This window comes from Xenopus laevis, chromosome 2L, assembly GCF_017654675.1.
Source record: "Xenopus laevis strain J_2021 chromosome 2L, Xenopus_laevis_v10.1, whole genome shotgun sequence".
Classification (NCBI taxonomy): domain Eukaryota; kingdom Metazoa; phylum Chordata; class Amphibia; order Anura; family Pipidae; genus Xenopus; species Xenopus laevis.
The window spans coordinates 84,190,912-84,216,480 of record NC_054373.1 but is presented as its reverse complement, the minus strand read 5'-3'; the positions used below and the strand labels follow the sequence as shown (position 1 = coordinate 84,216,480).

At 39.0% G+C, this 25,569-nt stretch overlaps 1 protein-coding gene across 2 annotated transcripts; it reads left to right on the top strand.

Annotated features, from left to right (window-relative positions):
- Positions 1–1,994: 1,994 nt before the first annotated feature.
- Positions 1,995–12,983, top strand: tmem183a.L (transmembrane protein 183A L homeolog). Of its 2 annotated transcripts, XM_018246680.2 has the most exons (8): positions 1,995–2,265; positions 4,297–4,386; positions 7,502–7,657; positions 10,855–11,017; positions 11,144–11,324; positions 11,973–12,053; positions 12,183–12,338; positions 12,420–12,983. In XM_018246680.2, the coding sequence occupies exons 1-8, from the start codon at positions 2,202–2,204 to the stop codon at positions 12,603–12,605; spliced, it is 1,077 nt and encodes a 358-aa protein (XP_018102169.1). In that variant the 5' UTR covers positions 1,995–2,201; the 3' UTR covers positions 12,606–12,983. The 2 variants fall into 2 exon arrangements, with proteins under 2 accessions (XP_018102169.1, XP_018102170.1); XM_018246681.2 differs by lacking the exon at positions 7,502–7,657 and having other exon boundaries at positions 2,010–2,265.
- Positions 12,984–25,569: the final 12,586 nt, after the last annotated feature.

Sequence of the window (25,569 nt, the reverse complement as noted above, 5' to 3'; positions counted from 1 at the left end):
CGTCTAGAAGCTAAGGAGGTTCAACTAAGTATTGATGTGATATATCTGTTGGGGTGCCCAAATGTATGCACCTGCCTAATTTTTCGATGATGCATATTGCATATTTTCTGTTTATCCAATAAACTTTATGTCACTGCTGAAATACTACTGTTTCCATAAGGCATGTTATATATTAAAAGGAAGTTACTACTTTGAAAGCTCAGCCAATAATAAACAAAACTCCAAAGAATTAAGAGGGGGTTCCCAAGCTTTTTCATGACTGTATATGTGTGTGTTTATATCATTAAAAAATTGAGTGACTGTCCACAATTATGTGGAAAGGAGTGACAATGTTGTATTTAAGATGTTTCTATGGTTATGGAAGGCGTCCCAAAGAAAGCAGAAGGCTCACAGGGCAAGTGAACGCACATAAAATGTGTATTAGAGGTTGATTTGATTAATATGATTTATTTGACTAAATATTGGTTTTCTGTGCAAATGGGTTTGGTGACATCAACATCAGGTTACTTAGTGTACCAATGTTTTGCATTTTAATATGCCCATTTTTTGTCACTACAGGGCATGCCCATTTTATTAATGGAATTTCATAAGAGTCTGAGGGGCAAATTCACTATGCGGCGAAAATGCGCTACCGACGGCTTCGCCGCACTTCGCCAGGGCTGCGCAAATTCACGAAGATCCGAAATTTCGCACAGGTTACCAAATGGTTGCGAAGTTGCGCTACTGATAATATGATAAGCAGTCCAAAGTTACACTAGCGATGCCTAATTAGCATACGGCGTGCACTTAAAGTACAATGGACATTTATGTTGCAGCAAATAGATTACACTACACAAGGCCAGGGAAACTTAATAAAATAAAATAGAGGTCTTATATTGCCCTACACATGTGCACACTGTATAGTTTAGGTGCCAAATGTAAGGGGGAAGGAGGGTACCCCGAAAAAAATGTTAGATCTTTTTAGCCTATCACCCAGTAAAAAGTAAAAAACACCAGTGTTTTTTGGGACTTAGAAAAATCACCTCTATTGCACTTTGCTTGGTCTGAGCTGGCAAAGTCTAGTCTAGCGCAAGAGGTAACGTCCAGTAAAATCCGCATAGTTACGTCCCTTCGCCAGAGTGTAACTTCGCCTGGCGTAAGGGTGCGAAGTACCACTAGTATGTCTTCTTCGCAAGCAATTTTACGCCAGGGAGCATTAGTAAATCGGCGAAGTGCCAAAATGACATCACGCTGGCTAATTTTCACTAGCGTTAGTCACTTTTCCCTTTAGTAAATTTGCTCCTGAGGGTGCAGGCTTATCAGTCACCACTGTTTGCACTCAATCTGCAATGGGTAACGAATTGCATGGAGTTCAACCCTTTTCACAACACAATACAAACTGATCAAGTTCACACAAACCCCATTAGGCAGGCCAAGACTGGGATTCAGGCCCTGGCATTTGAAGAACACAGAACCCCACTAAAAAGTCACTGTCTATGGCATCTTACAGTAACCCCCTGGTATTGGCCAGATTCTGCAGATTTCCAGTCTGGGATTTATATACAGTATATCTACAAGGTTAATGTTTGATAACACGATACAGCACAGTGTGCAAATGTTGCCACAGATTGGTCATTACAAACAGCATTAATTAAAGTACTTGACCATGCCCTGCTGCTCCTGCTCCCTACAATGTATAATCGTCAGGAGAGAAATTCTAAATTTTCTTTTACATGTGAAACAGCAGTAGATACTCATGTTTGCTCTAACACACCACTAGATTCTTACAATTAGTACGCCGCACCCTTTTATTTATCGATAGCGCGTTTTTCCACTGCCACTAATCGAGTTAAAAGTTGTCTCACTAACTACATCACTACCGACGAGCTTTAGAATCGACCTTGTTACTGTAACTAAATATTTATGAGGTGTGATTGGAGTCTAGAACCGCTAATTCCATGCAGCTGCTACGAGCGGCCCCGCATGTACGTAACCCAACTAAGCAAGCGCGCGTGGCTTTATCTCTGGTGGGAGGAGCTTGAGCGTTGATACGTCATTACGCTGTAGCAGGAAGCGTCATGTTTCCATGATGGCTGCAGATCCAGGTTGTCTTCACCTGTATTTTATTCTAGTTTTCTCTTTGCTGTGTGGGGTGTAGTCATGAGCACGACTGGCTTCCATTTGGTTAGATTCCACTTCATCTCCGACCCGCCTCCGCCACCATGCCTAAGAAAGGGAACAGAAAACGGCTGAAGTTCAAGGGAGACGACATGAGTTCCCACAGAGGTGAGAATGTGTTGGGAACTTAGTGCTGACTGTCATTAGGGAGAGAGTCCCTCCAATTCATTCTGATCTCGTCAAACTACAACTCCCAGAGTCCCCTTTCCTCCCTTGACCGAATGGGTGTTGCAAGATAAAAGCAACTACAAGTATTTTTAGTATTGTAGCCTCATTATCCATTTTAATTCCATGTTATTATACTATTGTATTGCTTCAGTGAACACCTCTTTTCCAGAGAATACTTTCAGCAACCCCTTAGATAGAGTCTCTGTTACTTCAGTGGCAGTTTAACACTGGTTCGAACACAGAATAAAAAAGAAAAAGTTACTGTTTGAATTGCTCTGATCAGGTTTGGAGTCACATCAGTCTGTACTTGAATTGAATGGGGGTTGCCATATGTTAAAAATAGGCATAAGTAGGGAGAAGGTGCAAGTACCAATCCAATTACTTTAATGGGCATCTGCGACATTTTGCCGGCGGCGGGTTTTTGACGAAACAGGTCAAATTCACCCATCCCTAGCCATAAACCTAGTTGTCCTTTGCTGTTTTTCCACGCATCACAGTTACTCTCATGTGTGCTGTCCTGTGCTTCCAATTAGACATCAACAGTACGACTTTACAGTAACTCCAAAAAACTGGTTTAAAGGAATGACAATATAATGTGCCATTGCCCTGCACTGGCATTTGCTTCAGAAACACTACTATAGTTTATATAAACAAGCTGCTGTGTAGCCATGGGGGCAGCCATTCAAAACTGAAAACGGATAAAAGGCACAGGATACACCACAGATAAACTCTATATTATACAATGGGATTCTTCAGAACTCATCTGTTTTCTACTGTGTATAATATGCTTGAATGGCTGCCCCCGTTGCTACACGGCAGCTTGTTTATATAAACTATAGTAGTGTTTCTGAAGCAAACACACCAGTTTTACCAGTGCAGGGCAACACTACATGATATTTTCATTCCTTTAAAACACTAATTTTTGGGCTTACTGTTTCTTTAACTTCAAGTCCTCTGCAGCAGAATATAAAAGGTTATTGTCCCGAAAAACCTCACCTACTTGTGCCACACATATTTATCTCTCCGTCCTTGCAGCAGAACCAGTTCTAAATTCAACACCTGCACCTCTCCAGCAGATTTCATGTTTATATTATTATGGTTGTAAAGACATTGACATTCATTGACAGACACATAGCATTACCACTTGAGAAATCACTCCTATTTGTCAAGCTGTGTAATGATTTTATCCAAATGTGTAGCAGAAATGTAATATTCTGTCACAAAATGCTTGAATTTGTCCCAGTTTTAGCCTGGGAAAAAATATGCACCTTTAAAAATACACCAATTAGCCCTTTATATTATTGGATTACCTTACATTAACTTACACGTAAGAATCTCAAGGGAGCTTTATAAATACTCCGAACTGTACACCATTTTTGCGGCATGACATATTAGATACAACTTTATAAAAGAACCACTGTGCCTCCCAGTATTATGCACTTTGCTTTCCACTCGTGATGTTAGATTAAATCACATAGTCACTATCTCTATCATAACCTGATGCTTCAGGAATGAAGCATCAGGTTGCATCTTTATCTAAGCCTCTTACAGTCACTGGTAGTGCATTGTTCCAGATATTGCCTATCCCTAGAATATGTGCTCATAGGTCCAGGAATGGGATAAATTCTGCATCCTTGTTTTGTTATTTCTTTCATCTGCAGCCGGAAATGCTTGACTTTTTATGCTTGGTAAAGATAATAAAGAATACATACTTTACCTATGCATGTAGACACCTGCTGATATACCTGTAGTTGTCAGAAGCACAACATTTCTAGGTTTAAAATATTACAGCAATTTTCCAGAAGCTGAGACAGGTTCAAACATACCCCTAGATTTTTGCAATCTCTATCTTATGTAAACTAGTCACATGTTATCAAATGAAGGTCATGAAATTTAAAGCAATTTTTCACAGATATGAAAATGTATTGTTTTAATATTGGCATTCCTTCGGGTAATTATCTGTTTTCGCAGTTACTGTGGCAGACTATGCAAATTCTGATCCAGCTGTTGTGAAGTCTGGAAGAATCAGAAAGTCTGTAGCTAATGCCGTTCAGAAAGAAGGTAAGACGTTTACTGTGTAGTGCTTGATGTACCCATGTCTACAGTTGGTCCATATGTTTTTAGTTGACCAAGAAATGACAGCCGGCACCTGTTTTTTTAAGGAAATAGGTGAAATCACTGGGGGGTGCCAAAAATTAGGCACCCCACCATGATTGAAATTTGTGTAGAGTAAACCAGCGCTGTAAGCTCAGGGTAGACAAAGAAAGGGTAATATATAGTATAGTATTTCTTACTTCATTATTACACCGGCAGTGATAGTAGGGTTAATTAACAATGGGTGCAAGTGTCTGCTTTCCTTCACCTGTGGGATTAATTTGCCCTTTAACCAGAACACATTTAGATGACACCATTGGTGTTTCCAGATTTTATACTTACAGATGTTTATAAGTATTGCTTGCGTAGTATAAGATTGTTTCCCCTTGTTTCTAAGCGCTGTTAGCATCCATTCGTTTCTAAAAAGATGTGCTCAACATCCTGTAAAAAAACTTCACTTGCCTGGTCCAGCGTGGGAAGCTGGCTGCACATTGCATGGAAGCAGCGTTTCTTTATAGGCTGTACCAGGCAACTGAAGTTTTTTTTACACGATGTTGAGCACATCTTTTTAGAAACTAATTTCAGAAACGGTACAGAATTTTTAATTGGTTATATTTAGAAAACTTCTTATTTCAGTGTAATGACGCTTATATCAAATTTTCATTTTCACAATGGTTACCCTTAAACAGACTTGAAGATTGGAGCAGGCCCTTTTTTGAAATAGTATTTCAAAATATAATCTTGTTGCTAGGGTCAATGACTAGAAGATTTGTATTTTAAAAGACAACAAAAGGCAGAATCATGGAAAGAGCACCGCCAAGTAATTGTCACTTACTTTTGACCCTGGCCTGGTGCTACACTTCTTCAGAAAATGCACAGGCAACAAATGCTTTTCCTCTCAACCCCACACAGCCATATTGTTTCAGTTGTCTAGCATCCCCTGGGCAAGTGGATGCAGAAATTCTGCGATGATTTCTGTACTGTGCATGTACAGGGAGTGTCTGACACACTGGGAATATATGGTGGCTCAGCGCTGAGAGAAAAAGTAACCCAGTGCATTTTTTTGAAGAAGAGTGCTGGCCCAGTCTCAGAAGTAAGCCACTAGTGCTGGCTAGAGTGTCCGCCATCATCTTGCTGCCTGCTCACATAATGCTATTTATGTAGTACGGTTCTTAATGTATGGGTCACCATATTTTAGTGTGGGGATACTAGTAGTCTCTTTAAAGGCATACACAATATTAGACTAACTACTTTCCCTAATACATTGCTGTCAAAAATGTATTGTATAATATTAATAATTAATTTGCACGTACCCTATGGTTCCTTTGGGTTATCCCCTCTGGAGACGGGGGCTTTTTCACCATGTAAATGTAGAGATCAGCAGCAGATGGCAGTCTTCTGTAAAGGGCTGCAAAGCTGTATGTGCTACTGTGCATGCTTGTCCCCTACGTCACTGTGCAAGCAGCTAGTTGGATTTCTGCTCTGCTAGTGAAGCCCAAAAATGTGCAGTAACGAATAGAGCCGTGCAGAAAAGCTCGACCCCCAAACCCGCAATCGTCTGTACTCCACTTCCCTCCTTTTATTTACCAGTGCCGCCCTGCTGATGACATCACAAAAGGGGCAGGTGCGCAACTATAAAGTCAGAAGCCAGCAGTCTGAGTTTGTGGGCAGGGAGAGCAGGCAGAAGAGCTCAACCTGTACTCGCGCAGAACTGGTGCAGCGAGGTCAGCCTGAATATACAAGACCCATGGGTATCTGGCCGGCCCGCACATCACTACTATGCAGTCCTATACAGAAGATTATCAGCTGCCAATCTTTGCATCTGTGCATAGGATGAGCACCAACCTTAAAGGAGCAGTTATGTATAAAAATAAAAACTGGGTAAATAGCCTGTGCAAAATGGGGATGCACCGAATCCAGGATTCGGTTTGGCATTCATGCTTTTTCAGCATGATTTGGATTCACCCTAATATGCAAATTAGGGGTGGGGAGGGAAATCACGTGATTTTTTTTGTCAATAAACAGGGAAGTAAAAAATGTTTACCCCTTCCCACCCCTAATTTGCATATGCAAATTAGGATTCGATTCGCTATGCGGCCAAAATAGTGGATTCGGTGCATCCCTAGTGCAAAATAAAAAATGTTTCTAATATCGTTAGTCAAAAATGTAATCTATAATGGCTGAAGAGACTGGATGTCTTACAGAACCCAACTTCCTGCTTTTCAGCTCTCTAACTCTGAGTTAGTCAGCGACTTTAAGGGGGGGCCACATGGGAAGTAACTGTTCAGTGAGTTTGCAATTGATCCTCCGCATGCAGCTCAGATTCAAAAGCAAACGGTTATGACCCATGTGGCCCTCTTTCTAGTCACTGATTGGTAACCAATCGGTGGAAACAAAGAGAGCTGAAGAGCAGGAAGTAGTGTTCTGGCTATTATGTTACACATCCAGTCACGCCAGCCTTTATACATTACATTTTTGGCTAACTATATTAGAAATATTTTTTTTATTTTGCACAGCCTATCTATTTACCCAGTTTTTATTTGTACAGGTATGGGAACTTTTATACAGAATGCTCGGGACCTGGGTTTTTCCGGATAACTGATCTTCTGTAATTTTGATCTTCATACCTTAACTCTACTAGAGAATCATGTAAACATGAAATAACCCCAATAGGCTGGTCTTGCCTCCAATAAGGATTAATTAAATCTTAGTTGGAACCAAAGTACAAGCTACTGTTTTATTATTACAGAGAAAAAGGAAATCATTTTTAAAAATGTAATTTATTATAATGGAGTCTATGGGTGATGGCCTTTCCGTAATTTGGAGCTTTCTGGATAACTGGTTTCTGGTTAACGGGTCCCATACCTGTATACTGAACAATACCTTTAACTGTTAATATTATGCAAATAACCATTCTACAGCAATATATTACCACTTTGGTAGTACTTTGAAAAGGTGAACATCCTTTTTTTATAACAAGGTGAAAATTCCTCTGCTATATAGTAATTATTGCAGGTTATAGTAATTAAATGGTGGTGGTTCATTAGCATCTACTTTAATATACAATGATCCTCAATTTTAGTAAAGGCACTTTGTGGTTTGGAGGCTTCCTCTGTTCCCACTGAAGATGGAGACTCTATTTTGTCAGAAAATGAGCAACACTCATGTGATGAATTTAGTGCTATTGAAAATCTCAGAGAATTATCATCAAAAAAAAAGAAAAGTAAAAGACCCAGAGGTAAGCCTTGCTGTCGTTATTTAAAGGGAAAATATTGCTCTTTAGGATATTCTCCCCAACAAAAGCTGGTTTGCTCTTTCAATTAAAAAAGGTATTTCATATTAGATGATTCAAAAGTAATTGCAGTTGTGAGGTAGAATAATGGCTTTGTCAACCAAAGTTACATGAAATACTAACTACTGACCCACTTTGCCAGCAGAGGAGCATAAAATCAATGATTTTTTGCATCAGGCAAAACAATCATTACTTGTAATGCAATAATTTTAACAAAGCATTTGTTTTTATAAAATGATTAGTCATTTTTCTCATTTCAGTGGCACCTATCATAGGAAAATTGAGGTGTGAGCTGATAGAGCCCGAATAGGGAAAACAACAATATTTTGCTTAAAAATAGCTTGAAGCAAGCGCTATGCGACCAACATCAGGGGGTAGCTATAGTTTCATGACATGCATTATGCATATGAAATCACACATGCACTTAAATAAGCAAACTTGGACTCTAAAGCAAAGAGTGCTAACATGGCACCTGGGAGAAGCTCCTTCCCTGTGTGGGCTGCACTCACTAAAATATTTTTGAGCAAAATAGTATTGTTTCCCCTAATTAGAGTGTGGACTCCATTAGCCTGCACTTCTGGTGGCAGAAAATATTTTCATATGAGAGGTGTCCATTTAACATATTGCAAAAAGGCATCCACCAAATCCACTTTTTGGAGACCATATATTTCACAAAGGATTCGGTTGACTACCAAACTGATTCTGAAACTGAATTTACATATACAAATCAGTGTGAACTAGAGGGAGAAAAAAGTCACATTATTTTAAGGGTTCAGATTTGGATCCACATCCAGGATTTGGTGAATCCCTAATAACAACACCCCATTGTCACCAAAGTAAAACTAAAGGTGGTCATACATGAAAAGATAACAGCAAACAAGCAAATCTTAAACCGATATGCCCACTAAAGGCAGGGCGATATCGGGTTACTCCAATTGTCCGACCATAGGGGCAAATGATCGGATTACAACAAAGGAAATGGGTGCCAACGGGTCGTAGTACCGCATAAACTCGCCGATGCCGTCCTCAATCTCAGGAAAAGTCAAACCTGCCCGATCCATACCTGGCTGACTTTTGGCCCATCTGAAGCCCCATACACAGGCAAATAAGATGGCAAATCAGTCTTTAATCTGCCCGTGTATGGCCACCTTAAGTCCTGATGTTGATTGCGACCCACAGGCTAGCATTGGACCTCAAACCAATGAGCATTGTTCATGGCAAGGAAGGCAGTTTTATTGAACCTTCCTTAAAGGGGTTGTCCACCTTTGAGTTAACTTTTAGTATGATGTAGAAAGTGATGTTGATGTTGTGAGACAATTTGCAATTGGGTATAATTTCTTATTTGCATTTTTTTTTATTTAGCTTTTTATTCAGCAGCTCTCAAGTTTGCAATTTCAGCAGGCGTAATAAAAAGTAACCATAACAATACATTTGTAACATTACAGAGCATTAGTTTTTTAGATGGGGTCAGTGCCATTTGGAAGCTGACAAGACTCAGAAGGTGGTAAATTAAAAAACTATGTAAAATAAATAATGAAGACCAATAGAAAAGTCACTTAGAACTGGTCTTTCTCCACCATACTAAAACCTAACTTAAAGGTGAACTACCCCTTTTAAACTTCACAGCCATTGCTAAGTTCCTACTAGTTCCTACTCTAATGCTGTAGTTAACCTCAGACTGATACGTATGGGTATATAAGTAAATAACAGTTCACCCAGCTCTGTTTATTTGTATATGATTTTTAGAGGCATATTTATCAAATGGTGAATATATCATCTGCTCTGTTACCATACTTAGATAGGAAACACATGATCTCATTACTGGTGCTTTTCAACCTAAAAACACACTCTAAAGTATTTTTGGGGTGGTGAAAAACACTCACTGCTGCTGTCAGTCTTTTCCTATTTACATAAATGGGAGCCATCATGGGTAATTTCAGGTGCTTTTGTCCTGGTTTAAAAATGTTTAGTGGTATGAATTAGGGATGAACCAAATACTCTATTCTGGGATTCGGCTGAATGATTTAGTGAATGATTTAGTGAAGGATTTTTGCCTTCCTCTGGATCAACTAGCAGTTAGGCAGGTTAAAATAGAGTTCAAAGGTTGCACTTGATGGACGTGTGTCTTTTTTCAACCTCATTTACTGTGTTACTATGATTTAGCCAAATCCCAAACCAAATTTGATCTCTAAACTGCATCCACAAATAAACCATGCAGGGGAAATAATATGCAATTTTCTCGTGTGTGTGTGTGTCTGAGCAAAATGCATGTGTATTTAAGAGTTTTACAGGCACTTGAAATTTTCCAAATTCTGTCGAAAAATCATTGGACTTGGCTGAAACACAGACCAAATCTTGGATTCAGTTCATTTTTTAGTATAAACAAAGTAGGAAATTGAAATGCTGACAACACATAATGGGCAACCCCATACATTCATTATATGTGCATTATACAGGCTTCTAGTGTATTCTATTTGATAATAACCTATTTGATAATAACCTAGTGCTCACTTAAAGGGGTTCTTCACCTTTTGTACAATAAAGCTAATTTAACGGCCCATGTTAAAAAAAAAAAAATTAATATATCTTTATTACTTAAAATGTTTACTTTCAGAGATGCATACCATAGAAGTGGATCATCTCTGCAAAAACTCTTAGTTCTCTCCTCTGTGATCATGGGACATCACGACTGAATCTGCACTGTGCATACTCTCTCGCTCTCCTGCTTCATTTACATATCTTTGATCCGATTGGCTGAATCTTGCCAGCCAATGGAATTGAAGATATGTAAATGAAGCAGGATAGCGAGAGTGTATGCGCAGTGCAGATTCAGTCGTGAACTGGCAACCTGCATCTCTTACAACACAGAACGTGTCGACGAACTCATAACAGAGAAGAGAACTGAGAGTTTTTGCAGAGATGATCCATAGCTTCTGTGGTATGTATCTCTGAAAGCATACATTTTAGGTAACAAAGATAAATTATAAAAAAAAAAAGTTTCACTTATTATTTAAATTAGCTTTATTGATCAAAAGGTGAGCAACCCCTTTAATTCCCACAACTTTTCTATTACTTTTTTGAATTTCATGACTGTGCTTCTGTTGATAATTACTTTACATTCTTTTTTTTTTTTGTTTGTTTAGAAAATAGTGCAGTTGCAGAAAATGGAACTTCCATTCCAATTGACGTATGGCTTTTGCTGGCCTCTTATATACGGCCTGAAGATGTTATGAATTTTTCCCTTATTTGCAAGAATGCTTGGATCGTTTCATGCACGGCTGCCTTTTGGATAAGATTGTATAAAAGGTTGGAAAAGTAATATACACTGCTATGAAATTTAAGTTTTCAAATGATTTAATTCACTTCTTTATTATGTGTGATAGTTTACTTGGAGAAATATATATATATAATGAGTGTCCTTTTGTCTTTCAGATATTATAAAATAAATGTCTACCTTCCAGTACGTTTGCTGCCAGACTTTATGTACAAGCTGCGATGTCTGCGTGCCTGTGTAATCCGTTCATTGTACCACATGTATGAGCCATTTTGTTCTCGGGTATCTAAAAGCCCTCCAATTCCCGAACTTACCCCCAATACCTTGTCCAATTCAAAAGTAAGTAGTACATATTTCTCTTTTTCCCTGTTTTATATGTTATATAGTATTTTTTTATAGAAAGCTCAGAAGCAAAAGTTTTGTACTGTCATAAAAGAAACACCTTTGTTTTCTGCGTAAATCATTTTGTGCTCTCTCACTTTAGGGACATTTCCTGGGGGGGATATTTATTTTACCTAGGTAAACTGAGAACCTGAGCTTTCCAGATCTGCCAGATTTTTTGTGTATTTTGATTCTTGGAACAATATTTAGAACTCTAAATACAAATAAAATGAAAAATTGCCATTTATACTAGAAAAGTATTTTATTTTAGGCACAAAAAGGTCCAGGAATGCAGCAACAGCAGCACACGTATTTTGCACGTATTTGGTGCTGCCTTGGGCCCCTGAACAATTCCTTCCTTCACTAAATAATGTAATCAAGAAATTCCCTCTAAATGTCATGTGCTTGTGTGTGATTTATAATACTTGTAAGCAGTTATGTGCTATGCAATATATATCATTTTGAATAAAGCAATCTAGGAAAGTGTTACTAACCACTAGATACATTAAATCAGGTGTTCCACTTATTCTGAATTAAGATGTCTGAGAGTCTATTCCTTTAGTTTTGACCATGGATGGTTTTAATTTTAGAATTACTCTTTTACAGTGCTTACTTTTCTGGTACAGAAAAGCTGGAGAAAATCGAGCTGAAAACATGTGGGAATTCAACTTTAAATTTAAAAAACAGGTATTTGTTAAACAGGTTTATTGAACCATTTTAAGTTGTGCAAAAGAACATTTTATATATAGCTTTTAAAAACTGTCATATGATCGTTCAAAAACCACACATTGTAGTAGTATTTTTTTTTTTTCTTAGCCTACAAAGCTGAAAAACCACTGTCTTAAAGAGCTGCAGCCACCTTCAGAATACAAGGAAGTTCACTTTAATCCAGATAATGACTGCTATCTTCTTCAGGTGTCCACACTAAATTTTATTTTCATACCTATTGTCATGGGTATGACACTATCTTATGTGAGTATGCCAAGTTTAATCTTTTCACGTTTGCAGTCTAGTTGAGCTGTATACATAATGAAATTAATATTTGTTTTGCAGTTCACAATAAATGTCAGCACTGATATGAGGCACCATAGGGTGAGGTTAGTCTTTCAAGATTCTCCAGTGTGGAATGGAAAAAAGCCTCGTGGTGATCAAGGAGTGCAGGTTGTTCTGGATCCTGTGCAAACTGTCCATCTCCTTGATTGGTGGCATCCAAGATATCCCTTCTCATCCAGTGCTTAAGAATCTGAGCAGAGAAGTCTGGGGGTTTTTTTTGGTCCTTTTTTGTGCAGTTTCACAATCAACCAAAGAAAATGCATTCTAAAAATATGGAGCCAAACAACTGTGGTTTTCAGTGCCAAAGAACCAACAGCCACTGAATTTCATCTCTTCAAGACTTCAAGTGCAACTGCGTTGGTGTGACCAGTGTTCAAAATGTTTATAATTAAGAATTTTACAAAAGTTAATTGACATATACTGCCCAATAGATATTATGGTTTCAGTTCTGAAGAGTAACTGATTCTAGTGACATTTGGTTATGCTTTGTATAAAATCGGTCTATTTTTTTCAGTCCTTCAAAATGAAGGTAAAGTGTCTTAATAAATAATGCTGTACTATGTGCAGGAAGCCTAGAACTGGCTGATTAATGTTGCCTCTTGCAAAACACTGATAGATCTATATTTCAATTAAATGGGGTCTGGGCATTGGCATCTCAGAGCTACAGGTGTAGGTTTGAAAGAGAGCATAGAAGTTATTAGGATTTGTACAACCTCCTGGAGTGCCAGAACAGTAGATTGCCAGGTTTGAAATGGGCACTTGGCAGCTGTCTGTATGAACTGCCTTAAAGCAAAGGATACCTCAGAAATAGCTATTGAGTTTCTGCTTGGGTAACTAGACGTATTTACATCTGCCCACTGAGTATACACAAGGTTTGCTTAACACTTCTAATTAAGGGAAAAAACCATAATTAATGATACATTTTAATTATCAGATACTTTATCTAAATTATCTTTGTATAAATTAAAAAAACATGACTGAATTGATTTATCGCCAGTCTCATAAACTATATTGTCCAGACACAGATCAAGAATGTCTCTGTCTCAGTTAATGTATAGTTTATTCTGATGCTTTAGAACATTTTTGCAGTAACTCGACCAGTGCTGCTTAAGGTATAAAGATCCAAAATAAGGAAAGATCCATTATCTGGAAAACCCTAGGCCCCGCGCATTCTGGATAACACGTTCCATACCTGTAGATTTATTACATTAGGAATGATAAATAAAAAGAAGTTATAATTGTAAACAAAAATTTGCTGAACTATAGTATTTCCAACTGTGTTAAATTATATTAGGTAAAAATCAAGCAAAGCCTCAGTGTATTAAAGTGGACCCGTCACCCAAAAAAAGTATTTCAAATCCTATTTTATCATGTCAGTCAAGCAAAATAAACTTTAATTACACTGTATATATTATATAAAACTTGTTTCCATCAGTCTGGGAACTCATAATTATAGCAAGCAGGCAGGAGCCATTTTGCGGACACTGTTACAAAGACAAGCCTTGTATCATCTCAGAATCTTGTTTGTGCACAAGATTCTGATGTCCATCCGCATGCCCTGGCTACACAATCAAATGTTTAAGAGAACTGGGGGAATGTGAAGAGAGCAGTGACATCTAGGAAGTGCTGAATGGAAAGTGAATGTAATTGCTAGCCCCATCTCTATGCCTAGGCATAGAGGAGGGGCAGGCAATATTTGATTGACAGCTGAGATTTTTAAACGAGTTTACAAAAGCTATGAATGCTTTAATAAAAAAATGAATTTGGATTTCATGATTAATTTGAAAAGGACTTTTATTATACAGCTTTTTATGTCTGGGTGACAGGTCCACTTTAAACCCTCATTTGCCACTCCCTCCTGGCCTGTATTACAACATTGGTTGCTTCATCTGAGTAGGTGTCAGGAGGGTGAGACATATTCATGTCAGGCACACTGAGGTGATTTAGCTTGTGGTATATAATAATCATTATTCTGATAATCATTATTCTGATGATTATAATAATGTTTTATTCTGTGAAGTTCTAGCAAAACTGGAATTGGTAATAGAGAAAGAAAGCTCCAGTACAAGGAGGGGTGCCACATGTTAGGGCACCCTCCAAGGATTATAATGAATTACAGTCATATGAAAAAGTTTGGGAACCCCTCTTAATTCTTTGGAGTTTTTTTTTTTATCATTGGCTGAGCTTTCAACATAGCAACTTCCTTTTAATATAGAACATGCCTTATGGAAACAGTAGTATTTCAGCAGTGACATAAAGTTTATCGGATTAACAGAAAAAATACAATATGCATCATAACAAAATTAGACAGGTGCATAAATTTGGGCACCCCAGCAGATATTACATCAATACTTAGTTGAGCCTCCTTTTGCAAATGTAACAGCCTCTAGACGCCTCCTATAGCCTTTGATGAGAGTTTGGATTGTGGTATTTTTGACCATTTGTCATACAAAATCTCACCAGTTAAGTTAAATTTGATGGCTGCCGAGCATGGACAGCCTGCTTCAAATCATCCCATAGATTTTCGATTATATTCAAGTCGCCGTACTGTGACGGCCATTCCAGAATATTGTACTTCTCCCTCTGCATAAATGCCTTTGTAGGTTCCGAAGTGTTTCTTTTTGGAATAGCAAACCCCTGTGTAACTTCAACTTTGTGACTGATGCTTGAACATTATCCTGAAGAATTTGTTGATATTGGGTTGAATTCATCCGACCCTTGACTTTAACAAGGGCCCCAGTACCTGAACTAGCCACACAGCCCCACAGCTGGACCTCCACCAAATTTGACAGTAGGTAGCAAGTGTTTTTCTTGGAATGTGGTGTTCTTCTTCCGCCCATGCAAAGTGCTTTTTGTTATGACCAAATAACTAAATTTGTGTCTCATCAGTCTGACTGTGGCTTGTCTAAATGAGCTTTTGCATACAACTAGTGACTCTCTTTGTGGCGTGAGTGCAGAAAGGGCTTCTTTCTCATCACCCTGCCATACAGATGTTCTTTGTGCAAATTCACTGAATTGTAGAACTATATACAGATACACCATCTGCAGCATGATGTTCTTGCAGGTCTTTTGAGGTGATGGGTTGTAACCGTTCTCACAGTCCTCTGCATATGCCTCTCCTGTATTTTTCTTGGCCTGCCAGACCTGGGTTTTACAGCAACTGTGCCTGTGGCCTTCCATTTCCTGATTACATTCCTTACAGTGAGATAGCTTTTTGTAGCCTTCCCCTAAACTATGATACTGAACAATCTTTTTTTTCAGATCTTTTGAGAGTTGCTATGAGGATCCCATGCTGTCACTCTTCAGAGGAGAGTCAAACAGAAGCACAACTTGCATTTGGCCACCTTAAATAACTTCTCTCATGATTGGACACAACTGCCTATGAAGTTCAAGGTTTAACAAGCTAATCCAACCAATTAGGTGTTGCCAGTAATTGATATTGAGCAGTTACATGCATTTAAATTAGCAAAATGACAAGGGTACCCAAATGTTTGCACAGCCACTTTTTCACATTTGATTTAATTTCATACAACTGAATACTGCTTCACTAAAAATCTTTAAGAAAACACCCCAGTACTTGGATGTTCCTGGGAAATGAAAGACATACCATTGTTATCTTTTTTGTTGAAAGTGGAGTAAATTATTTTGCAGACTGAGAGGGGTTCCCAAACTTTTTCATTTGACTGTACCGGTTACCCCAGGCCAGCTCGCCTGTTGGCAGAAAACCTCACTAGCCTGGGGCACTTTCAAGCGAGCAATTCTTGTCCTCCCTTTTCTGCAGTAGAGCGAAAAAGCTGGCTTTTCTGTTAAAGTTCGGCTTTTAACATTACTACTCATGTGAGCCCACACAAAGAAGGAAGTAAGGAAGAGGATCACGTGCTCACAAGTGCCCCAGACAGGTGCAGTTTTCTGCTAAAAGGAGCACCAGCCGGAGTATCAGGTAAGTCATTACAATCCTTTGGGGTGCCCTAAATTTGGAATCTCCCTTAGATTGGAGCTTTCCTTCTTCTTAAATAATGAACGGACGCTCCATATCTTTGAAAAGATGTTAATCATGCTCGCCTTGGTTATTGTGTTCATTGATTATAAGCAGGGAAAGTTGATTTCCCGCTGTTAAAGAAAAAAATGGGAAGTATGTGTTGATATACTGAGTGTACCAGCTTTGCTGGTACTTCTTTATAGCTGCTGTTCATTTGAAAATCGCTTGTGGTACTGAATTATAATGCAGGCAGTAGGCAAGCACTTACATTCCCCCTGTGTGTCTTATATTTTTGGGAGGGAAACCACAATTAGTGAGCTCCATTGAGTTTATTCAGAGTTTATTTTTTCTTTTAAAGGAGAAGGAAAGGCATGTTATACTTGGGGGTGCCAAAAGTTAATCACCCCAAGTGATTGTATTTACTTAACTGACTCCCCGGGCCGGTGCAACTGCAATTCTTCCAGCGAGCACAATGCAGCCATCATCTTCCCGCTTCTTTCTTCAGCTCATGTCTGTGTGTGTGCATTAGAGTAAAAGGCCGAACTTTAACAAAAAAAAGCCAGCTAGTTACTGCGCATGAGTCTGCCCTGGGAAATGAGAAAAACAAAGGAGGAAGAGGATTGCTTCGTGGTGCTCGCTGGAATAACCCCGGGCTGGTGCTGTTTTCTGCTGATAGGAGCACCAGCCCAGGGAGTGAGGTAAGTAAATACAATCAATTGGGGGTGCCTAACTCTTGGCATCCCCAAGTAAAATGGCTTTCCTTAAAGGCATATTTTAAAAGCAGAGAACCTGGGCTTTGGAAAAGAGAATATAGCTGTTGAAGAAATCTTCAGCCTCTGATTTCAGATGGTGGCTGTGGACAATTATTTTTTTTTCTTTTAGTATAATCTGTCACCATCAACCAGCTTTGAGTTGTACATCCGATAACCGTAAATTTCCAGCATATCTTCTTAAAACATATTATTTGCAGTATTTATTTTACAGTATTCTCTACATGTAGGAGTCTGAGTTTGATAGATCTAATACATAATTGGTGTGTGCTCTCTTTGCCTAGATATTCGAGCTAGCCCTTTCAAGTCAACAGACTTTGACATAAAGCAGTATGTAGAGAGGGGACCGTAAAGTGTAATTTGATTATTAAAGAAATGCTGCTGAATTTGTATTTTATTATGTTTAGAGAGATTCTTCTTTCTATGAGGTGGAGCTTGCAGTATATGTTTGTGAAAGTTTCCCTTTAAGAATATAACCTATCAATTACAAACCAGTTTGGAAATGTTGGTTATAAACCTCTGTTAATTGTAAATTAAATATCCAGAAATCTTTAGCATTAACTTTTTTGTTATCTGAAGGGATTGTAATCCAAACTCACTGGGTATGTTTCAGTCAATAAAGATGTTCAGCTCTTTTTAAATGTTTTTAAAACTAGAACCATTATGGCTCTTTGTTTATTTATAAGCTGTGGCTATGATCCTTGTGAAAATGCAGCTGGAGGAACCTACACTTTGCTACAATCACTACAATGTTTTCTGTCTGTTATATAGAACTGGATTTATTTAGTAAGTGGACCTGAACCAACCAGTAATGCAAACTCATCCATTTTGGACATAAAATGGTTTATGCAGTGCACAGAAAAAGATTGTGTGCAACAGGGACAGAATATTACTGTAGTGAAGAGGAAATAGCCTTTTAAATTCCCCTTGTTTAGTGAATCTTTAGGGAAACGATACATCATATTAATAAAGGGAATATCAAATGACATTATTTTTTTCTAATTCAAATAAAATCTTAATTTGATATGCACCCAGTGCTCTCACTCACAGGGAAACATGAGAAATAGCAAAACATATGCTTGGTGTTTTTATGCACTTATCTAGTGAAAGGGCATTTCTCCGTATTTGTCTTACGCTTCACAAAACAAATGCATTTTTTTAAAAATAAATTAGGGATGTACTGAATCCAGGATTCAGTTTAGGGTTCAGCCTTTTTCATGAAGGATTCGAGGATTCAACGGAATCCCAAATATTGATTTTGATTCATCCCTAAATTAAATCCCTACTGGTCATTATAAAGATTCTTTTTCCCACCTAGGAGAAGAATATTTGACCTTGCTTTTAGAAACAGGCTCCTTGGGGGAACTGGTGGTCTTACTAATGCAATATCACAGCCTTTGGTCTCTTACATAGAATGGGGATCTGATTCTTCAGTTATAGCAACAGCTATGAACATAAACAGAGAAACAAGATGCATGCAATTTGGTTACAATCATAGCTACATAACTGATAAAGATCCATATTTCTGCAGAAAAAATCTAGTAATTCATGACTATGTCAGAAACCCTGTGGCCCTTCTAATGTCCTTCCTATACAAGGCTTTTGCAGGTGACCACTTACTCGTCAAAGGTGTTTGGTAGCAGTAATGAGAAGGTGCTGAATGACATTTTGAACTTGTCCGGTAAATAAGCACATGAAATAGAGTGATGTTGTGAGTCTATGAAACAGACTTGTATATAATTATAATTACTGATGCACCAAATCCAGCATTCATTTGGGATTCAGCCAGGATTCGGCCTTTTTCAGCAGGATTCGGAATCGGCCGAATCCTTCTGTTAAAAACATTTAGCTGAAGGTGCAGAACACAGTGTCAGGGGGTGCAGGTCAACCCTGTCCTTACCCCCCACCATAGGGTAAGCGGAAAGTACATGGCCCCGTAACGACCTGTGAACTTTGCTGCTCCCTAAATTGTTTGTCTGAATAATGTGCAAAAATTAAAAGGGAGGGAATGAACCAATGTGCTTCTCCCTGTTGCAACTCATTTATGTAGCTTTACCTGAACGCAGAGGTCTTGCAGGTCTTAGAGACCTTTGGCAATTCTGCAACAGCAAAAGTCAGTTTACTGTAGTATAAATGCAGTATAAATGATGCACCACATGTTATAGGTGCATATTGCACTCCATTCTACATTCCCCCAATGCACAGGGAGGCCCATTTATCAACATTCTCATTTTAGTGGTTTTAGAGGTTTTTAAAAAAAAAACTAATTGTGTCTAAAACCTTGAATGTCATGCAATTTATGAAAAGAAAGCACAAATAAAAAAAAAAATCTTGAAGATTCAAATAAAAATACAAAAACCTCTAATTATTTGAGTTTTTCAGGCAATTACTAGCAAAAAAATCGGAAAACCTCTAAAAGTCTGAATTGATTTAAAATGGACAAATAGGATATGCGCAGCTCCCACTCACTTGTATAGGACTTTAACAGCTTTTACATGGCAAAATTTTTTTGTGGTTTATACACATTATAAATCTTTCATTTTTAGAGTTTAATATAGTCCCCATAGTGTTCTTTTGTGACAGGTTTCATGTAACAAGTGGGCACTAAAACCTGGACCTGACTGTGCCAAACTCAGTCATTACCTGTTGGCATGGGCGTCCACAGATAGGGGCAAGGGGGGGGGGCACTTGCCCCTCCCTGGATTTGTACTTTATAATAAAGGATAGTCTCTTGCCATATGTATATATATTTACTGCCACACTCACCTCTCTGTCTCTAATAAACCTCTCTCTGCCTCACTCAGAGAAAAAACATTGAATTAATCTATGTAAAATGGAGGCTTCACTGTATGTATCAAGCTGTAACTAGAGCTCTAGAGGGAATAACAAGGCGTTTGTGCCACTAACAGAATGGCAATGCTATATACTATATACTATACAGCTGCTACTTTTTATATTTATAGAAAAGCTGTTAGATTTGTGTGGAAACCGAAATATGGATACAAGTAATTTGTGTAATATGTTTTCTTCCTTGCCAGCGGCCCCATGAAAATATTTTGCGGATGCCCATGACTCTGGGATATCTAGTAGAATGGACAGAATACACAGTAGGCAACATGAGACAACTGCAGGCCTGTTTGCTACACATTTGGATGACCAATTTGCACTTATCCAACTGAACAACTAGTCATTGGGACACTTAGTTGTCTGTCTCACTCAGCTACAAATGTGAATGCATTGTTTTCATGAGATACATATATTATGTGATTTTTTTTAGCTGTTTATACTATAGATTTAGTATTACTTTTGATTCTGACAACCAGGACTGGTCTGTAGCTGGTCATCATAGTTCCCAGTATTGGAAGAAACAGTACTTCTGCTGTTCTAGAATATATCATATAGTTTGTATATTAATTATTGATTCTTAATATGTTATTAATGTAGGTTTGCAACTGTTTCTAAAATTGATTGCATTTCTCTATATAATAAAGGATATACAGGACTGTATTCTATGTAGAACACTCTTATATGCAAAATAATTATTTCACCTTCCGCTCCCAATTCACCCAAACTTACCTAGTGCCACATATTTAAAAAAAAAATAATAATTATGATGTTGAGGATTTTTCTATGTACAAGTCAGATATCTAGTGTACCTATCCCCTGTTTGTTTGAGTATGGTGGTCTCTTTAACTTATAATTTATTTGAGGTTTTCCATATAGTATAAAGTTCAAGAGTAAAACAATTACCGTATATACTCGTGTATAAGCCGACCCGTGTATAAGCCGAGGTACCTAATTTACCTAAGAAAACTGGAAAAATGTATTGACTCGTGTATAAGCCTAGGGGCCCCATGTCAGATTTCAAAATGTGAATGTGACCCAGCCGCAACAATTGGGGGACACTGGGCAGGTACCTGTTACTGTCTGTGACTGACTGTGTCGCCGACCGGATTTCATGTTTGCTTCCCTCTGCCACCCCTATTTCATGTTTGCTTCCCTCTGCCACTTCCCCCCCCATCTGTCGCTCTCCCCACCCTGGCTGCTCTTCCCTCTGTCCTTCCCTCTGTCACCTCTGCTCTTCCCTCTGTCCTTCCCTCTGTCACCTCTGCTCTTCCCTCTGTCCTTCCCTCTGTCACCTCTGCCCCAGCCGGACTGCCTGTGACTGCCTGTGTCGCCGCCCGGAGCAGGTCCAGGAGCTCCGGGCGGCGCGTCCTTCCCTGCCGGCGTTCGCTTTCAAAATGGCGGCGCCCATGGCCGCCACGTGGGTAGCGGCCGGCGCCGCTACCCACGTGGCGGCCATGGGCGCCGCCATTTTGAAAGCGAACGCCGGCAGGGAAGGACGCGCCGCCCGGAGCTCCTGGACCTGCTCCGGGCGGCGACACAGGCAGTCACAGGCAGTCCGGCTGGGGCAGAGGTGACAGAGGGAAGAGCAGAGGTATGACCCGCGTATAAGCCGAGTTTGAGTTTTTCAGCACATTTTGGGTGCTGAAAAACTCGGCTTATACGCGAGTATATACGGTATATTGCATGTAATAAAATAAAATATGTAATAAAAACCATGCCGAATACATAGGGGCTGATTCACTAAGGGTCGAATATCGAGGGTTAATTAACCCTCGATATTCGACTGGGAATTAAAATCCTTCGACTTCGAATATCGAAGTCGAAGGATTTAGCGCAAATAGTGTGATCGTACAATCGAAGGATTATTCGATTCGAAGGATTTAAATCCAACAATCGAAGGAATATCCTTCGATCAAAAAAAGTTAGCCAAGCCTATGGGGACCTTCCCCATAGGCTAACATTGACTTCGGTAGCTTTTAGATGGCGAACTAGGTGGTCGAAGTTTTTTTTAAAGAGACAGTACTTCGACTATCGAATGGTCGAATAGTGTAACGATTTTTAGTTTGAATCCTTCGATTCGAAGTCGTAGTCATAGTCGAAGGTCGAAGTAGCCCAAAAAAAACTTCGAAATTCGAAGTTTTTTTACTTCGAATCCTTCACTCGAAGTTAGTGAATCGGCCCCTTAGAGTGTAGTTAAAACAAGAGTAAAGAGGAACTAAAATAATTTTTTTTTACATTGTAGACAATAAGGAACACTTTTCTAAAGTTTATTAATAATTAAACAAATAATTATTTGTTTTATTTTTTGTGATATAATAATTCAAAGTTCTGTGTATCTCTGCCCTCTCGTCCTAGTCACTGGCTATTATTATTATTATTAATAATAAAAATACATGCAAGCTAACCAATCACAATCCTTTCTGTCTGATCCACATGAAACTACAGCCCTGCTAGGATGCTGTGGTTCTCATGGCTGCAATGCCTTGTGTGAGACGTCAGACAAACTGTGTAACTCTTCTAATAAAAGGCACTAAGTTTGCCCAGGAGCAGTAACTGGTAGCAACCAATAAGATGTCTGCTTTTAAAGGGGAAGGAAACCTCCTCGGCGCTAACCCCCCACCCCCCCTCCCGTGTATTGCCCCCCCTCCCTCTTCCCCCCTGGCCTACCCCTCCCGCTGGGCAAATGCCCCTAACTTGTTACTTACCCTTCTGCGCAGGTCCAGTCCAGGGAGCTCACAGGCGACTTCTTCTTCCACGCGATCTTCTTCCTGCTTTGACCGGCGCATGCGCAGTAGGATCGTTTCGCCGGTACGATCTACTGCGCATGCGCGTGACTTTTGGCGCATGCGCAGTAGATCCGTACCGGCGAAATGCTCCTACTGCGCATGCGCCAAAACGCCGGTCAAAGCAGGAAGAAGATCGCGTGGAAGAAGATGTCGCCTGTGAACTCCCTGGACTGGACCTGCGCAGAAGGGTAAGTAACAAGTTAGGGGCATTTGCCCAGCGGGAGGGGTAGGCCAGGGGGGAGGAGGGAGGGGGGACAATACACGGGAGGGGGGTTAGCGCCGACGAGGTTTCCTTCCCCTTTAAGTAGGTGACCAGTAAATGCTACTTGCTGATCGGTTTCTATGGGTTACTGCTCTTGGGCAGACTAAGTGTCTTTTATTAAATAACCCCCTTCATTTCCTGAAGACAGTTGCAGTTTACATAAATTCAGAGTGAACTAACCCACATTGCAAAACGAAAGCATGTGGAAGTTACTTGCATAAGTAACAGTAAATTAGTACTAACTCACTCTTTTGGCTAAGATCCAATGTAGTATCTTCTGTGAGTTGGTTTTGGTGGTGAGGGCTCTGCCCTGATGTTCAGGGATAAGAGACTAGCAAAGGTCAGACAAAAGATTGGACGTTGACAGAAAAATGTTGATTTTGTAGAATAAGACTCTTACTGCAGTATATGGCTCAAGCATGGCTGCCACTGTATTTTCTAAGGATGTTATATATTAAATTGCCAATGCTTATTCTATTTTTAGGTTATTTTACATAAAACAAAGAAAAAGGTTTATTTTTAGAGAAACGTACATACAAAGCACATTGTAGCACATTGTTTTTTTTATTATTATTTTTAATTTCTACTACTAACTATCATTGGACCCCTAAACATATGCAATTTACATAACTTGTGGAAAAATTGACATTTCTTTTATAGAAACTTATGTAACTAGTGTATCGAGCAATGACAGGTAGATAAGTGTGGCAGAATGCACTGACCTCAATGAACTGTTAATCAGCACAATGGAACTCACTGTGTGAACTTCTTATACAAAGTAACATGTTTATATTGTATACACAAGGGGCATGGCCAAAATGTTGGTACTGTGTGCTTGTGTTTCTGGGAGGACCAATATAAATAACTTGTGATGGGCTCCAAAGTTTCTGATGGCAGCCCTGTGTACAAGGAGCATCACAAAGGTGGAAAGGGCATTGTGCACAGTACAACCTTGCTGAGAGGATTCTTTATATGCAACTGTATCCCCAGAACCTTGTGTCATTTTTTCCTCCTTCCCATTTGGAGAACTATTGGGTAGGATGATAGAGACATCTCCTACCCTTACAACTGGAACTCTCTATGGTTTTACACAATAAAACAAGAAATTAGACTCAATTCAAAACACTCAGGTGTAGTCTTAAAGGGAAAGTAAAGTCTAAAATAGAATGATGCTAATGTTTAATAGTATACACTAAACATAAACATGAACATACTGCACCACAAGCCTAATCAAACAAATGATTTATGCTTTCAAAGTTGGCCACAAGGGGTCGCCATATTGTAACTTTGTAAAACATCTTTGCACATGCTCAGTGTGGTCTGTGCTGCTTAGGGATCATAAAAAAGCACAAAATACAAATAATATCTGCCAGAAGCCGATACAGAAAGACTGATTAATAATAAGAATATACAGACTGTGCTGGGTCCTGTGTTGTCATGTAATCTGATGTGGATTTTATAGTTTTTGTACTGTTTAATACTTTCTCCAACTCTGCAGAACCAGTGGCTGCAGCAAAATAATCCTCCAAATAGAATCCCAGTTTATATATTTAAATATGGCTCCTTGATCTTTGTCCCTGAAGCTGGCATTGGAAACAGTTAAGGGGATTTAAAGGCAACAATAAAATCCAATACAAAGCTCTACACAGTCACTGACTGCTCTACAGGGCAACAAACAAAACTGCTTGAGTTCTGCATTGCTGGGAAGTAAGGCGGGGCTCCCCCTGCTGTTCATAAGTATTATTGTTTCCATGCCCAGCTGTTAGGGACCGTCTGACAAGTCATATCCACAGTAGTAAATGAAGGGGGGATTTCACTGCATACAGTCAGTTATAAATTTTTTAATTAAAGTATATTGGAGATAGGTTTCTTTTTCATTGAAGAAAGTAAAAATGGAAACAAGCCATTGACTAGATAGTTTCCTTTCAAGAACTATCTATTGGTTCCAAACATTAGGATTAGCATTAGTTCAAAGTGAGTTTCTCAGCAGTTCAGTAAAAAAATCTTTATTCTTTGCAATTTATATAAAATCATAAAGATTAAAATATGTAAGTGAGTTTATACTGTCTGACAAATTTCATGGCTTCTCGCCACTTCCTCAGAGACATTGTCTGACTCATAACTACTGAATTCATTTTTTCTGGGTGGAGGCCCCATTTATTTTTAAGTTCCCTTAAGACTAATGACCACTGTTCTTGGTTAAAAAGAAGGGACTGGGTTTATTTTCCATTCCTACATTCCTCTATATCACATCAGTCAAGAAGCAGGTGCACAGGGTGGAAGTATAGTGTCATTACAAACTCATGTGTTATATATCTGCATTACACACACACAAACCTGTTAAAAAAAAAAGAGCCTTTTGCCAACACTTCAGTTATGTAAATGACAACCCAACTGCAAAATGTGTTTACAGAAACCAGTTTTCAGTTTCTTAGTGTTATCTTCATTACTTGCCATCATCTTGTTTCTCTATTTCAGTGCATCTCCCACTAACCTTTAAGTGGTT

What these genes read in the sequence shown, in the direction of transcription:
- tmem183a.L (XM_018246680.2), top strand. Translation starts at nt 2,202, where the DNA reads ATGCCTAAGAAAGGGAACAGAAAACGGCTGAAGTTCAAGGGAGACGAC. An exon ending in TAATGCCGTTCAGAAAGAAG is followed by an intron (nt 4,387 to 7,501) that starts GTAAGACGTTTA and finishes CCTCAATTTTAG; the next exon opens with TAAAGGCACTTTGTGGTTTG. An exon ending in TGGGTATGACACTATCTTAT is followed by an intron (nt 12,339 to 12,419) that starts GTGAGTATGCCA and finishes TTTGTTTTGCAG; the next exon opens with TTCACAATAAATGTCAGCAC.